The sequence below is a fragment of the Pygocentrus nattereri genome, chromosome 6 (genome assembly GCF_015220715.1).
Source record: "Pygocentrus nattereri isolate fPygNat1 chromosome 6, fPygNat1.pri, whole genome shotgun sequence".
Classification (NCBI taxonomy): Eukaryota; Metazoa; Chordata; class Actinopteri; order Characiformes; family Serrasalmidae; genus Pygocentrus; species Pygocentrus nattereri.
In genome coordinates, this window is record NC_051216.1 from 21,180,830 (window position 1) to 21,195,807 (window position 14,978).

Genomic DNA, 14,978 nt, shown 5'->3' on the forward strand with positions numbered 1-14,978 from the left:
TTGTTAAAACAGACCTTTAAAGGTCTGCCTTGGTATTAAACCCCAGTACAACAGGGCCATGTTTTCTGGGGAAGCTCGGTGTTGTTTCAGCATAGATCCCTTTATGGAGTGGAACAACACTCAGGATCTGCTGTAACTGGAGCAGAGCTATACACAGTGCACTGCTTCTGTACAAACAATGTGTTTAAGTTATGGCTGCCTCTGCCAAATAAAAACTTAGCAAAACATCAAGTGAGATACACTGGTTATGCATGGCAGTGTTGCACTTATACCTGATGGGTTGTGTGTGTGCATGTTTTTTGTACATTTTCAAAACAAAGATCAGTCATTTGTTCTCAGCAGTGTTGTGTTGAGTGAGGAACAAAATGGTTACGCCATTACACAGTGCTGAATTTAATACAGGAGAGCAGCAGTTAACTGTGCAAAAGACAAATACAGCTATACAGACAAACACTGACAAAAAAAAACTTCTACAAGTTATAACATACAATTAACTATACAACCATTCAACACAATAGAAAATGCTGCACAGTGTCCTGCCTGTCAGGATGTCTTGTAGGAACAATGGAAAACAACTAACCTGCAGTGATGGGGTCAACAAGATGCTCCTGAAATATATTTTTTTATGAAAGATAGATTTTTACTTGCTTTTACTTATTTTAAAAAAAATCTGGAAAACAGCTTTTGGTTACTGAGATAAAGGTTTAGAATTAGGCTTGTTACAATTTATATTACATGTAGATACTTATCTATTTATAATACATGTAGGGCATACAGTGGGATACAATAAACAACAGGAAAAAAAAATCCCGAAACATCAGTTCTAATGGCTCTCGTATGGATTTGATTCTATCATCAGAGGCTTTTGCACAGCTCAGTTGCTTGTGGTCATTAAAGCAAAACTTTGTATTAAATTGAAAAGGAATGCAAAATAAAAGCATTTTTACTAATGGTGTCAGATTTTGCACCTTATTGTATATATGGACCTGCATTCTGACATTATATTAAAACAAACGTGTGTGTGTGTGTGTGTGTGTGGTTCTGTTGCAGAGATTTCCGACTGACAAGGCTTATTTCATCGCTAAAGAGCTGCTCACCACTGAGAGGACTTACCTGAAGGATCTGGAGCTCATCACCTTGGTAATGAAAGAATGAATCATAGACTGTGAATGAATGGATAAAGCGTTCGTTGTTGCAATAGGCCATGGCAGACTTCTATAAATGTAACAGCTGGATATGTCAGAGGCTGTGCATGTGTGCAGCTGTAGCTTAGTAATCCTCTCTCTACTTCTTTCACTGCTTCTGTCTGCTAGACCTCTCCTCACTGTCTAGCCGGGCTGGCCCAAGCCTGCAGTGAGACGATAATTAGATCACTTAGCTGGAGCTGTAGCGCTCCAAGGCCAGAGTGGTTGCTGATTGATCTCTGATTGATTGCATGCTAGCTGGGGGTTTACACTAAATCTGGAGTTTAGCTTGGGAGTTTGAGGGACAGTAGCACTGAGCTCATCCACTCTGACACACACTGGGTTAATCCGCATACATGGCCCATGTGCACACACACACTGAACGTTTAACATCAGCTGTGTCTAACAGCCAGTGCAGCTCTAGTATAGTGAGAACTGCCACTAAGGTCCATTTACTGTCTTGTTGTGTAATACAAAAGCAAATGATTGTTTGTGTAGGAAACCAATTATGTGGGTAAGTGTGTGTATGTGGGAGATGGAGTGAGCTGCAGTTGAGTGTTGGTGCCTTTTGTGTTTACAGTTTGTCAGTGTTAGTGGCTAGAAGAGTACACTACTGGCCCTGTTTGATATACAAATGTACATATCACTGCTGTCAGAACAAAACCTCATATTTCCAAAACAGTTACTTTGTAGGACAAGTACAAAATGTTCTTAAATTTTATGTATGTTAATATAACAATATTTTATTGCAGGTTTTTTGAATGCCTTTGAATGCCTTTTTATGCCATTCAACATGAAATGTTCATAAAACGTTAAAGGGATTTTCTAGCCTTAGCGCTTAGTGTGCAAAAGTCAGAGACCATTTATTTAACCCTTCATTTATTTAAGTTACAGACTAAATTCTGATTAAATACACATTAATACGTAATTTCAAGGAGGATATTAGACACAGGATAATCCACTTGCATAAGGAAGGAGAAAGTAATAGTATAACTTTTTATGCAGTTTAAATCATTATTAAAAGATATAGTCTCAACAGTAGATATACTCCTAACAGTCTTGCAAGACCTAGTAAACCACCAAAACTTTCCGTTCATCCTTCTACTGTGAGAAGACAACTCAACAGTATGAGTCTAAAAGGATGTGTAGCTGTCAAGAAAAGAGAAAATGAAAAAGAAGAACAAAGAAGTTGGTGATGTTCTCGGAACAATGGACTGACCACCCCAACAGCCAGACCACAACAACATTTGAATGTGTTTGGGATTACTTTATTTGTGAGAAGCAGAAAATACAACCTACTTCCAAGACTGAGCTTTGGAGGTGTGAAAAACATTCCTGTAGATTTTCAGTTTTTTTAAGAAAGTTAATAGAAATTAAAAGTAGAAATAGAAGCTGTAATAATGGCAAAAGTGGACCCAATCAATACTGAAAACGTTTACATTATGTACAAGGCTTCTGTGTACATTTATGTTTAATATTTGTTTTCTACTTGTTTCCTGTGCTGAAAAATAAATAACTAGCATTAAGTGGCTAAACAAATGAATGGTGGTCTCTGACTTTTGCACAGTACTGTATAATGTGTAGTATTCTGTAGTGTACAACTGAACTCCTCAGCATTATTGGTTTGGAATTTTTTTGTATTCATTTATTCATCAGTGCTCTCTCACTACAATTTCCAACATGCATTACGCAAATACATCACGCAGTCTTTGGGGATTCACACAACCCTCAACAAATCCTGGCTGTCAGTCACTGATCTAGAAACTGATGGTGCTAGCTATCAATAGCACTAACCACTGGTCATCAGTTTTTTCATCTATAAAACAGAAAAAATGAGGTATGAGTTTTGATTTGACAGCTACTGTATATGTTAACATGTGCATGTATGTGTACAGTCATTCCAGAGTGTTCTGGATAAAGAGGAGTCCACTCCTGAGTCTTTGCAGAACCTGTTGAAGTCTAGCTTCGAGCCTCTGCACTCCTACCACTTGGACTTCCTCAAAGAGTTGGAGCAGAGACTTGCTTTATGGTGAGCAATACATAGATCGCTTCAGACAGTCTTGTTGTAGATGCATATCGATGGGACTTTACATAAAGGCAGGACTGGTGTTTTATGAAAGAATTCTAATAAGGGTGAAACACCTTATGAATGCATACACACAGACTAATCTTGGAGTGTCGTGATCTCCTTGGCAATGACTGATCCTCAGCAGAGGTCCTGCTTGTCTTGGGGTCTCTGTTTCCATGACACCGTGTGCTGTCTGACTCCCATTGGTGACATGTACAGTTCCTGCCAGGAAATCAAAGCTATGCTGCCTTCTTCACTACCGATACTTTCATCATTATGACCATTATATAACTTGTTGAAGCCTGGTCACTGAAATATCAGTAACAGTTAGAAATGACATGATACCACTTTTTCTTTTCCAGTACTGATACCAGTATTGAAACCTTGAGTATTGGCCGATATTAACTTATTCAATATTCCTTTAAAATCATAAAAATTCTTTACAATTTTAAAGCCAAGCTTTAAAATGAGCTGTTTGTTTGTTTGTTTGTTTTAAAATATATTTTGATATCCAATCCAGCAATCATCCATCAGTACTAACATGCTATGTATAGTAGCGGTCTATAAGTTTGACTGAGAATAAAAAGCCATCCTGTTCATGAATGTATAGTCATTTAAGTGTTCTTCTGTTTTTTTGTTTTCTTTTCTTTTTTTTGGTCTCCTAACTGGAACTGAAATTGGAACATGGGGCAAAGCATACACACACATGCATACAGAATCAGTCTGTCGTCAGTGAAAACTGTGCAACAGCGACATCTGCTGTTGATCCAAGGCATTGCACATTAACCTGGTGGCGATGTCTCTGATTCAGGTCAAATGTTTAAAACCCAAAACAACAGATTGTAAGTGATGTAAACACTGTGTGTTTGCAGGGAAGGACGCTCGAATGCCCATATTAAAGGAGATTACCAGCGCATTGGAGACGTCATGCTGAAAAACACCCAGGGACTGAAGGTAAGGCTGTCACAGTGGCACAGTCTTACAGCATCTTGTATTTTGTAATGTAACATTAATATTTTGAACATGGGGACATCTTTAAAATAGGTTTGAAATGGCCCTATACTACTTTTTCTTTTCCAGTGAGCTGTCATGTTGAAATACATTCAATTAAATTTAGAATTTTTCAATCCAATTTTGAATTTCTTTACTGTGATATATTTGAAGTATTTCATACATATTTCTGGCAGTTAAATAGCTAACCCACCTCACATACTGGTAAATAAACATACACACACAATCAAAGGCAGTCAAAGAGAGGATAGGATCATCTGTAAGGTGATATTGAGGAGTTAATATTAATGTAGGGCATCTTTGTCCTGAAAGACACAGAAACTAAACTTTCATCCCTCTATTGACGATCATATTACAGCACCTTTGCAAGTCTAATGGCTTGGCTCGTTTCTCATGTGAAGCAATATCTGTTTTGTTTATGTACAGAAAACAAAATTTTACAATCCGTAAACCACCGACCTCTGTCTGAGCACATTAAAAAAAAAGCCTAAAAAAACAAAGACAGGAAAAACAAACACGACAGAACTATTGATGTTAATTGTCCAAAGTATTTTGCCAAAACTTTTGTAATTATCGTATACCTCCAAAACTGTGGGAAAAACTGTTACATGGGTAAACCAGATGGGTTGCCACCTATGCTGCTAACAACATAACATGAGTGAATACTATTTCAGGCTAGATTTGTTACAGAATTGGATCAGATTCATTTGTTTTTCCCTTCGATGTCCAGTCCATTTTCTTCTGGTACAGCCCCTCAATTCTAATATGCCATCTCTTGCAGGTTATTTTACAATCCATTTTAAAACAGTTTGTGACAATAACTGGTTTGTGTGTGCTCTGCCAGGCGCTGACAGCCCAGCTGCAGAAACATTCAGAGTGTGTGAGTGAGCTGGAGAAAGCGTGCCGCGCATCGCGGAGGCTGGAGAACGTATGTCGAGACTTTGAACTGCAGAAGGTGTGTTACGTACCCTTAAACGTGTTTATCCTGAGGCCGCTGCACAGGCTGCTGCATTACAAACAGATTCTTGAGAGGCTGTGCAAACACTATCCCGCCACACACCCTGACTTCAGAGACTGCAGAGGTGAGTGGAGCTTTACCTTTAGTGCCACAACTAATCCTTACATTGAAGCAGGCATATCCTGAGTTCTTTTTGTACTCTTAAAACCCCCAATAAAACAATCCTCCCTTATTGTTTTACAGTGTAACTCCTCTGTGACATGATGCTTATTTGCAAATATTCCTATTATTCTGTAATATTCTGTATATAATAGTTATTATATGTCCACTCAGACAGATATTCACACATCTGTTTAGCTGCTTTTACATTCTGCTTTTTACTATTTTTATTTTATTTGTCCTTTAGTTAAATATGTGTGCTTGTCTGGTCTTTTCTGTATGTTACATGTCATTCGTACGTGCGCTCAGCCATACTTGTCGAATTAAAAAGTGATTCTGATTCTGAAATATTATTAGAATGGGAAATGCATGCACCAGGTCTCCATGGTTACTGGCAGAAATGTGATGGTCTATTTCCCCAGATCTTTAAACTCAGGTTGTGGTGTAGGTATATAGACCTTTTATTACAACTGAAAAACTATCTATAATTCACTAATTACATATCAGTAACACATTCCCCTCAAGTGGATGCATCTGACTGTCAAACGTGCTCACATGTTTTGCTAGCAAGGATCGAACCTGAGTAAGAAAGGCTGTGTTGCAGTCAAAGAACTATGATCAGCCAACAGTTCTTTGCTCCAGCTACCTGAAAACATTTTCATGTAAGACGGTATTGAAAACAGAGTAGAAGCCCTTTGGTTCTCATATCAAGATTTATGCTAGCACGGGACTGCAGCATATAAAGTAAATCTGTTTTTATAATAATAGTCCTGACGCTTTTGTTGTATGGCATTTGCAAGCTTCATGTCATGAGAATATCCATCAGATAGGACACTCTATACCATGTGGTTGCTTTGCATGGGGTGAGCATGTTTTGTGAGCCATTAAGAGCAATTGCTCTTTCCTAATGAATATGTATAACTGTGCTCTCTAAAAATGCATTACAAAAAGGCAAAGATGTCCTGTGAAATAGATAACTAGTAATATATAGGGATGCACACCTATAGGAACTGTGCATAGATGCTGTGCAATATTTTTCATGTACATATTTGCCAATACAAATACATAGATATTTATAAAATGTAGAACCCTAGCATCACCTAAATGTTCTGCTCTTCCTGAGTACAGTAAATATGTTGTCAAATATTAGATTGAAATATCTTGTCAAATTTAAACATCTGTCCAGTGCTTAGAATTTGTTTATGCAGTTATCTGTCAGTGTGGATATGATTTCAGTATTACTGTGTATCTCTATTAATACATAAGGAACAATTTTAAATACAATTGTAAGATTTGGTGTTTGTTTTACACACATTATATGTGTGTGTGTGTGTGTGTGTGTGTGTGTGTGTGTGTGTGTTTCCCAAATGTGATCCTCTCTAAAGTTGATGAATATTTGCACTTTTCTGTAGCTGCGCTGGCTGATGTGTCAGAGCTGGAGGCTCTGCTGCACTCCAGCATGTTGAAAACTGATAACTATCAGAGGCTGCTGGAGCTGCAGAAAGACCTGATTGGGGTGGACAATCTGGCAACCCCAACACGTGAATTCATCAGACTGGGCTGCCTGAGCAAGCTTTCTGGGAAAGGCCTGCAACAGCGCATGTTTTTTTTGGTAAGAACAGCATGCACATGAACACACGCATGTACATGCTTATATATTTCTATAGGCGACTGATCACTCTCTGCTTGTGTATGTGTTAGTTCAGTGACGTGCTACTGTATACGAGTCGAGGGATAACATCATCCAATCAGTTTAAAGTACACGGACAACTTCCTCTCCGTGGAATGACAGTATGAGCTCTGTTACTTTCTCTTTTCCTTCTTTAATCTTTGATGTGATAATGTTGATTTTACTGTCAGCATCTGTAGTAAAATGAATGTATGTGTGTGCTTTGTAGATCAGGGAGAGTGAAGAGGAGTGGGGAGTTCCTCACTGCTTCACTCTGGTCACCCAGCGCCAGTCAGTGGTGGTAGCAGCAAGGTAATGTACACACTAATTTTCACTGCAGAAATCATAACCATAAACCATTAACTAGTTCATTTATTTATACTCTGGCGCTTATAGTACATCTAGTCATACCCATTTCCCTCACTGCTCTTCAGCTGATAAAGTGCTTTCTAGAATCAGTAATGGCTTTCAGTTATTTATGCATGGTGAAGGAAATAAAATCTTGATACCCAAGGCAGCCTAGCACTGTAGTAAAGAGTTAAACAAACTTGCTGTCTCTCTCACTATAGTTCTGTATCAGAGATGGAGAAATGGATGGAGGATTTAAAAATGGCTGTGGATCTGGCTGAGGACTCAAATGGACCTTCAGCAAGCCTGCTGACCAATAGCAACGATGTCAGTAAGTACACACCTTTTTCCATTCTGCTTATGGGCCAATCAGATGTACTAGTATAAAGACCAAGCTGAACAACACTTGAATTCTTCTCCCATGAAAAGGCACATGACTGTCTTAATGTCTGCTAATTGCCTGAGCATCACCAGATTTACTGTGCTTTTACACTGTGTGTGTGTATGTAGTGTGGATGGGTAGTTATTCAAATATACAGAAATATAAACTTACTAGGTATTTGAATAAATACAGTAGCATATTAGGCATGTATTTGCCACAAGATTATATTACTGATGCCAAACTTGCCAAACTTGTGTTACTGGGCAATAGGTCCACTGGCATTACATTAAATCACATGTACCTACAACACAAAGATAAATCACTGAATCAACCGAACCTTCTATATTTTCGTTTTTTTATCATAACAATACACATATTGTCATTGTCATGATAGAAGTTTTAACCTTTAACCTTGTAAATTACATTTTAAATTTAGTACAATTAATATTTTATATATTTTTTATATTTTATATATATTTTTGTTAGGGCAGCTAAAAAGCAGCAGATTTAAATGTTGTCCAGAAAAAAAAAAAATCAAACCATGAAAAAAATGAGGTATTATGAGTTTTTTTTTCATAACAGACTATATTTCTTCATTGGGATTTTTAAATGCCATTTGTTCAAAATGTGGATATTTGATCAACATAATTGATGAACTGTCCATCCCTGCTGTGTGGGAGAGTGATTATGTGCTATGAAATGTGATTGCGTGCTGTGGAAAGGTGAGGATACATTAACCTACTGAAATGTTCTCAGAGTCTCCAGGGGAGTGGGCTTCGGAGGTGGAGTCAGAGGATGACCTGGGTGGGTCGCGCACATCTCTGGAGCGCCATGGCAACAGCTCAGCACATCACCGTGGCAACACCACGGTTCATGTGTGCTGGCATCGCAACACCAGCGTTTCCATGCTGGACTTTAGCATAGCGACGGAGGTACCGGGCTTTCGACTGATTGATCACCTCTCTCTCTCCTCCCTCTCGTTTACTGTGTGTGTTTTTGTGTGTAACTTTTGCTTTAGGCAGGAGTGGTGTCTCTCTATCTCGCTCTCACTCTACCCATGTTCCCTTCCAGTGTGTCTCCTGAGGTCTCTTAACCCTTTCACTGACTCTGTGTTTGTATTAACGCATGCCTCACTCACTGTCCTCTTTCTCTCTCTCTTTCTTTTTTCTGTCTGTGTCTGTCTTGTTGTCTGATTGTGTCAACCCCTTCCTCTCCTTGTGAAACTGCCTCTTTACCCCTGGCCTCCCTCTATATGTGTGTGTGTATATGTGTATATGTATGTGTGTGTGTGTGTATAGAGTCCTGTGCTGCAGTGAGTGTGTGTGTCTCACGGGGGCAGGGAGCAGTGCCTGTGTCTGTAGTGTGCTGGTACAGAATGCAGAGTCTCTCCTTTACTGACTGCTGCATCAGTCTGGAGGTAACACACCCAGACTCAGACTGCCTCTTTCACCAGGAACCATCAAACTGCTCCTGTTCGAACAACACCACCCCCCTCACCAAAATATTGATGATAATATATTCATAACTTTATTAGGGGTGTAACAATGCATTGTAACTAAGACTGAACCAGATATTTTACATTATTGATAATGGCGACTGTAAATAATCAAATTTTTTTTTTAACCATTTCAAATTGTTGTCCAACCAGTTGGTTAATGACTTAACCTAAAGAGGACACAATTCACTTATTCATCTGTCTTATGACATCACTGCAGCCCCCATTTGCCTGGGCCTAACTAGACTGCCAACATCAGAAACTAAGCCAGACTGATCTCAATATGCACCCCATTTTCTTCAGCCTTCCGATCACTGTCTAGAGAAAGAGCAAACTGATGGGGGCCTGCAGCAGAAGGACAAATGCTTTCCTTTCAATTAACTTATGTATCCCTAAAAGGATATCAAATTTGCAAAGCAAAACAGGCAGTGTTTATGCCTTCTCTAATGACCGCATTGTATTTTGGGATGCGGTATATCATGAAGAGAGCTCTGGTTGCCTACTGGAATATTTGGCTGGTATAGTACGTCTTCTGGGTAGTTTTGGCGTACTGGAGAAATGTACCTTGGTCACATAATGCATACTACTTACTACATTTGGGCACAATCAGTATGTAGTAGGCTATCTCAAACACAGCTGGTGATAAAAATGTCTGCTGCATGATGTCACTGAAACGGATGCATAGTGCTGTACATATGTGAGCATATGACTTAAGGAAAAAAGACACATGGGAGCATTTTCTTAAAATGAAGGATACCACATAACACATGCAAGTCTTACTTCACTTTCCACACTAAGTTAGCCCTCCATGCTGATGTTCTGACAAACGGAACTACTCTTTGAGGACGCATAGTCCACACTGTAAATGATTTGACAAAATGAGCTAATGTTGCCCCTATTCAGTCACTGAAGTATTTGAATCTGTATTAGTTTCTAAAGTATTTAGCAGGCTGCTTCAAAACTATTGAACGTTCAGCAGCTCGTCTTGTCACAACATTCCATATATTAGGTAGCTAACTACATACAACTGGTTAATTAGCTTAATTTATCATTTATTTTGTAAACACCGTACTCATATGGGGAAAAAATTGTTTTTGCAGTCCTAAACATGACTTCACAATATTGCAATGCAAAACTTTGACCGTATGCATCATGGACATATGACAATGCTTAATGCAGAATAGACATTCTTTTAATTGTGACATCCAGTGCAATTACACAAAGGTTTGCAAATGATCAGCTGCTCACTGCAGCACTCCTCCTGCATCACAGCTCTAGTGTCATTAGTCAGTTGTGCAACAATATTATTATATATCCATGTATATCCATCATTTTTCTTCATTCAAATATCTTTCAAAATATGGTGCGAATATCAAATTGACCCAGTATCGGTATTGTGAATCTATTCATGGACTCAGTGTATCGTCACACCCCTATGTAATGCCTTAATGTATATACTTAGTTATAATCCACAAAAAACTGCATGCTGTCTTTTCTTAAAGCAGCCGTTTTAAAATGCTGCATTTCTGCTGAAATGGTGCATGTTTAATTTGTTTATCCATAGCACAGAACATCTTAAGCATGTTTAAGCTAATGACTGATACCTTGACTTGTTTCTGCTTATGTAAGGTATCCATAGCACAGAACATCTTAAGCATGTTTAAGCTAATGACTGATACCTTGACTTGTTTCTGCTTATGTAAGGAAATTGAAGAGTGGCTTACATCTGAAGCATTTAGAGTAGGGATGCACAATGATATCAATCATGTCAGCAGATAATTGGATTAAAAAATTGAATTAGAGATAATGAGACTTGGCTGATATTTATAATTGATAGTAGTTTATGTATTTAGTGTGCTCCAGGTAGATGTAGTACCATTTTATGAATGGTAATATTTTGACATTGGCATCAGCATTGACCGGTATGTCAAAGAAAAATGTATTTGTGTGGGCTTACAATTCCCATATCAGTGCATCCCTACTTTCAGGTGCTCTGGATGGCTTGCAGTGGCTTATTCTGTCCACTAGATGTCAGTGTTCAGCAGTAAAATGAAGACACAGCTGAACAGTGATTTCCATACGCTTTCTGAAAACTATTGCTGGTTCGTCAAAGATCTTGCAAAAAACCCTTTACTCATGCTTGACCTGCATGAAAATCTCTAACACTGCACAGACTTTAACCTCTCTGGAATAACCCACTGATCTGTACTAGTTTGTTTACTGCTGCTTGGATTAGTTACCCTGCTACTGCTGCCATAATTGGCAAGTTTCCAGACTGCCCTCGTGCTTTTTGGGTTTAAAAGCTTGCTGGCTTACAGCAGGAGGTTAGAGTTGAGGGGGAAGTAAGTGGCACGTGGGTGTTAAGTGTGAGTGTATTTCTTCTAGGACAACTTCTCAAACACACTGTTTTTTAAATTACCTACAATGTGGCGTGTATTCTCATTTTTGTGTGTCTGTTCAATAGTCTTTGACACCTCCTAAGCAAATTGCTTTAAACTGTTCATTGCATCCTCTACATGCATTTTTGCCAGTGAGAACTCCATATAATAGAATTAATACAAATTAATATAAATATAGCCAATCATAAGATTTTCTTGCTTTCAAAAAATAGTTGATTTCTTAAAAACTGGTCAGAAGAGGTTTGGTTCCAGGTCCTTGATGCCACCAGCCATCGCACTGATTTGTTAGAGTACATCAGCAGCACAACTGATTTAATTTAATGAAGGATTGATTGACCAAACTAAGTATTGGATGATGACTACAACTAATACTAGACTGCCATGAGAAGAGGTTAAGCAATGTTTATTTAAACACGAGGACGGTCATAAAGTCAGTTCTATTTTTTTTTTTTTTTTTCCCCCTGAGGAAATAAAAAGCTTCTCATGTGCCTCAGACTTTTGCACAGTATTGTGCAAATGGACCTGTAATACACACACATGTGCACTCTCTGAGCTCTTTTTTCATTATTTTCTAGAACCAGCTCTCTGGGAACCTGCTACGGAAATTTAAGAACAGTAATGGCTGGCAGAAGCTCTGGGTGGTTTTTACAAACTTCAGTTTGTTCTTCTACAAAACACACCAGGTGAATGAACACACACACACTTTGCATTACTAAATACATTACTCTGTAAATGTCTCAAATCCCAGTGGAATGTCTGCATGCTGCTATATGAGGGGCTTGTCTCATATCTCTCCCTCTCATTCTCTCTTTCTCTCCCCCTACATATCTCTCTCTCTCTTTCTCCCTCTCCTTTTGCTCTCTGCCACTTTCATGTCTCTCTGCATCTCCCTTTCCCTTTTTTGCTGTATCTCCATCTTCCTCCTCCCTCCCTCTCCCTTTCTCTCTCACTTTGCCTTGTTCCCTGTCCCTCACTTTCTTTGTCCCTCTCTCCCTCTCTCTTGCTTTCCCTCTTTCAGGATGAGTATCCATTGGCCAGTCTGCCTTTGCTGGGTTACTCTGTAACTGTGCCAGCTGAGTCTGAGAACATCCATAAAGACTACGTGTTCAAACTTCACTTTAAATCCCACATCTATTACTTCAGATCTGAGAGCGAATACTCATTTGAGAGGTATGTTAAGCATGTGTTATGTTGATTGTCACACATCACACTGTTACCAAAAGAACAATACAAATAATCTTATACTGTACACTTTTAGTGTGTTTGAGGTTTTTTTTTTTTTTTAATTATAGTACTAAAGTATTGCTTTGTTGTGTGCAGGTGGATGGAAGTGATTCGCAGTGCCACCATCTCATCCAGCAGAACTCGCTATCTCAACCGCAAAGAGCCCTACTGAGCCATACAGCCTTAGGGAGCTAGTGTGTGTGTGTGTATGTGTGTATGATCTGACCTTGATGGTCAGTTTGTGTTAGCTCTTTAAGCAAAAATCACTTTTTGTGACATCAGCGTTTTCTATCATGATTTTACACCATAAGACACATTAATCCAGTGCGTCTGACAGTCCCCATGAAGAGTCCTGGTGCTTTTTTTTAAACGGTGACATGTCCGCTGAACGTCGTATTTTTGTGCATATCTGCTTTTTTCTGCATTTTTCTGCATTTTTACTGGGCTGTTTGCCTCTTTTATAGAATCTCATTTTATATACTATGATTAATTATCTATCCGTGCGCACTCTGGTCTGCCATAAGTGTCACTTGTTACTTCATAATGGAGGCCTCTCGATACTGGTGCCCTGATTTTTGATAAGTAACTTCATATGCATTTTATTTCTGCAAAACAACTTGCAAAACAACTTTCTATGTTTTGATGACTGCTATTAACAGACTCTCTTCTTGTAATCCACCAGTCTATGTGCCAAACTTTTTTTGATGTCTTTCAGACTTAAAGTACAATTTTCATTCATTGATGATAAGGAGCCTCTGTAAAGTTGCATTTTGGAGAGGTTTTAAAAATGTAGGTGGCTTTAACTTTTCCACAGAAAATGTTTAAAACAAAAAGTGAAGAAGAAATTTTAAACATGATTTTCTCATTAAGATATCTAAGGTACTTCAAAAAGTATTACATGAAAATGTATTTTATGTCTTTTCTTTCGTTATATTAGTATTGATATGACATTTCTTAATTCAGGGTTGTTAAATTTCCCACCGCTGCCGTTTTAGGAGAAAAATCACAATCTAGCCCACTCCATATTAATAAAGCCACACCTCACGGCATTAGAACAGCCATGCTCCTCACTGCAGTTTATGCAAAAACCACAGTCAGAAGCTACATATGAAGAATGCCATTGAGGAAGTAAAGCTTTAAAGTGTAGAGTTAAACATGATTTTGTAGTTTCATAAACACTATATACTCTCAGAAGACAAGGCTGCCTCATTGTGAAGGTCTGTCAGAGTGGTTTATATGTGAAAACTGAAGGGCTGAGGGAGTTTGGCGTGGCTACCTGAGCATCTACGGGCAGAGTAAGGAGGTTTTCATATTCCAGATAAATAAGAAGAGAAAGAGAAACAAAGAGCGCTCTATGGATATGAAAGCAATAAACACATTTGAACATCCTGAATAATGTGAGTTGTTTGATTTTGTACATTCTGTGACTTGTGTGTTTGAGCTGAAGTTGCTTTTGGGCTGCCGGGACTGCGTGGGCTGATTTTCCAGACACAGGTTAAGCCCAGAGATGGCCTAAATGGAGATGTTCCATTAAAGAGCGTTTTAGTTGGACTAGGGTTAATCATGTCTGCCAAAGCTGCCTTGTATACATTCTGCTGCTCCAACCTCTAGATGGCAGCAATATAAAAGCAATGAATGGGGCTTTAATTAGGTTTCAGCTAAGGGTTTTTCCCATGCATCTTTGGTAAAAGCCTCCTGAAAGAGTTCCTGAGAACAAAGCATGGCGTGATGTGGCCTTCCAATAAGTGCTGGGTGGTGAAGCTCTGCTGATGATGAGCAGGGAGGGTTCTCCTGGTAAGATCTTTAGTGGATCTGTTAAATGATGGAGACGTGAACAGCTGGTCTTGTGTACTACGAAGGATTTCCCTGCTCTTAATAAGTAAGCTGCTCTCTTAATGAGCTTTCAGTTCGCCACTCTGGGGCCTTTCGTCTGACCAGGCCAACCCACTTGTGTGTCAAACAAAATTACTGAAAACAAAGACTGTATTTGAACTGAGCAGTAATAGAGTTGTCTTCTATTGAAGCATATTTTAAGAATAGCTTCTTTACAGTGACTTGTGGGTCTATCGTGATGTTTTATA

At 38.7% G+C, this 14,978-nt stretch overlaps 1 protein-coding gene across 2 annotated transcripts in view; it reads left to right on the plus strand.

The window, feature by feature from the left end:
* Nucleotides 1–14,290, plus strand: part of LOC108424338 (FERM, ARHGEF and pleckstrin domain-containing protein 1) — a 57,156-nt gene extending 42,866 nt beyond the window's left edge. For both annotated transcript variants that reach the window (XM_017692302.2, XM_017692301.2), the window contains exons 15-26: nt 1,051–1,140; nt 3,080–3,213; nt 4,125–4,206; nt 5,108–5,345; nt 6,793–6,992; nt 7,082–7,171; nt 7,279–7,361; nt 7,619–7,728; nt 8,536–8,711; nt 12,249–12,356; nt 12,692–12,843; nt 12,994–14,290. In XM_017692302.2, the coding sequence (XP_017547791.1) occupies nt 1,051–1,140; nt 3,080–3,213; nt 4,125–4,206; nt 5,108–5,345; nt 6,793–6,992; nt 7,082–7,171; nt 7,279–7,361; nt 7,619–7,728; nt 8,536–8,711; nt 12,249–12,356; nt 12,692–12,843; nt 12,994–13,069 (1,539 nt within the window). In that variant the 3' untranslated portion in view covers nt 13,070–14,290. The remainder of the gene's footprint in view (nt 1–1,050; nt 1,141–3,079; nt 3,214–4,124; nt 4,207–5,107; nt 5,346–6,792; nt 6,993–7,081; nt 7,172–7,278; nt 7,362–7,618; nt 7,729–8,535; nt 8,712–12,248; nt 12,357–12,691; nt 12,844–12,993) is intronic.
* Nucleotides 14,291–14,978: the final 688 nt, after the last annotated feature.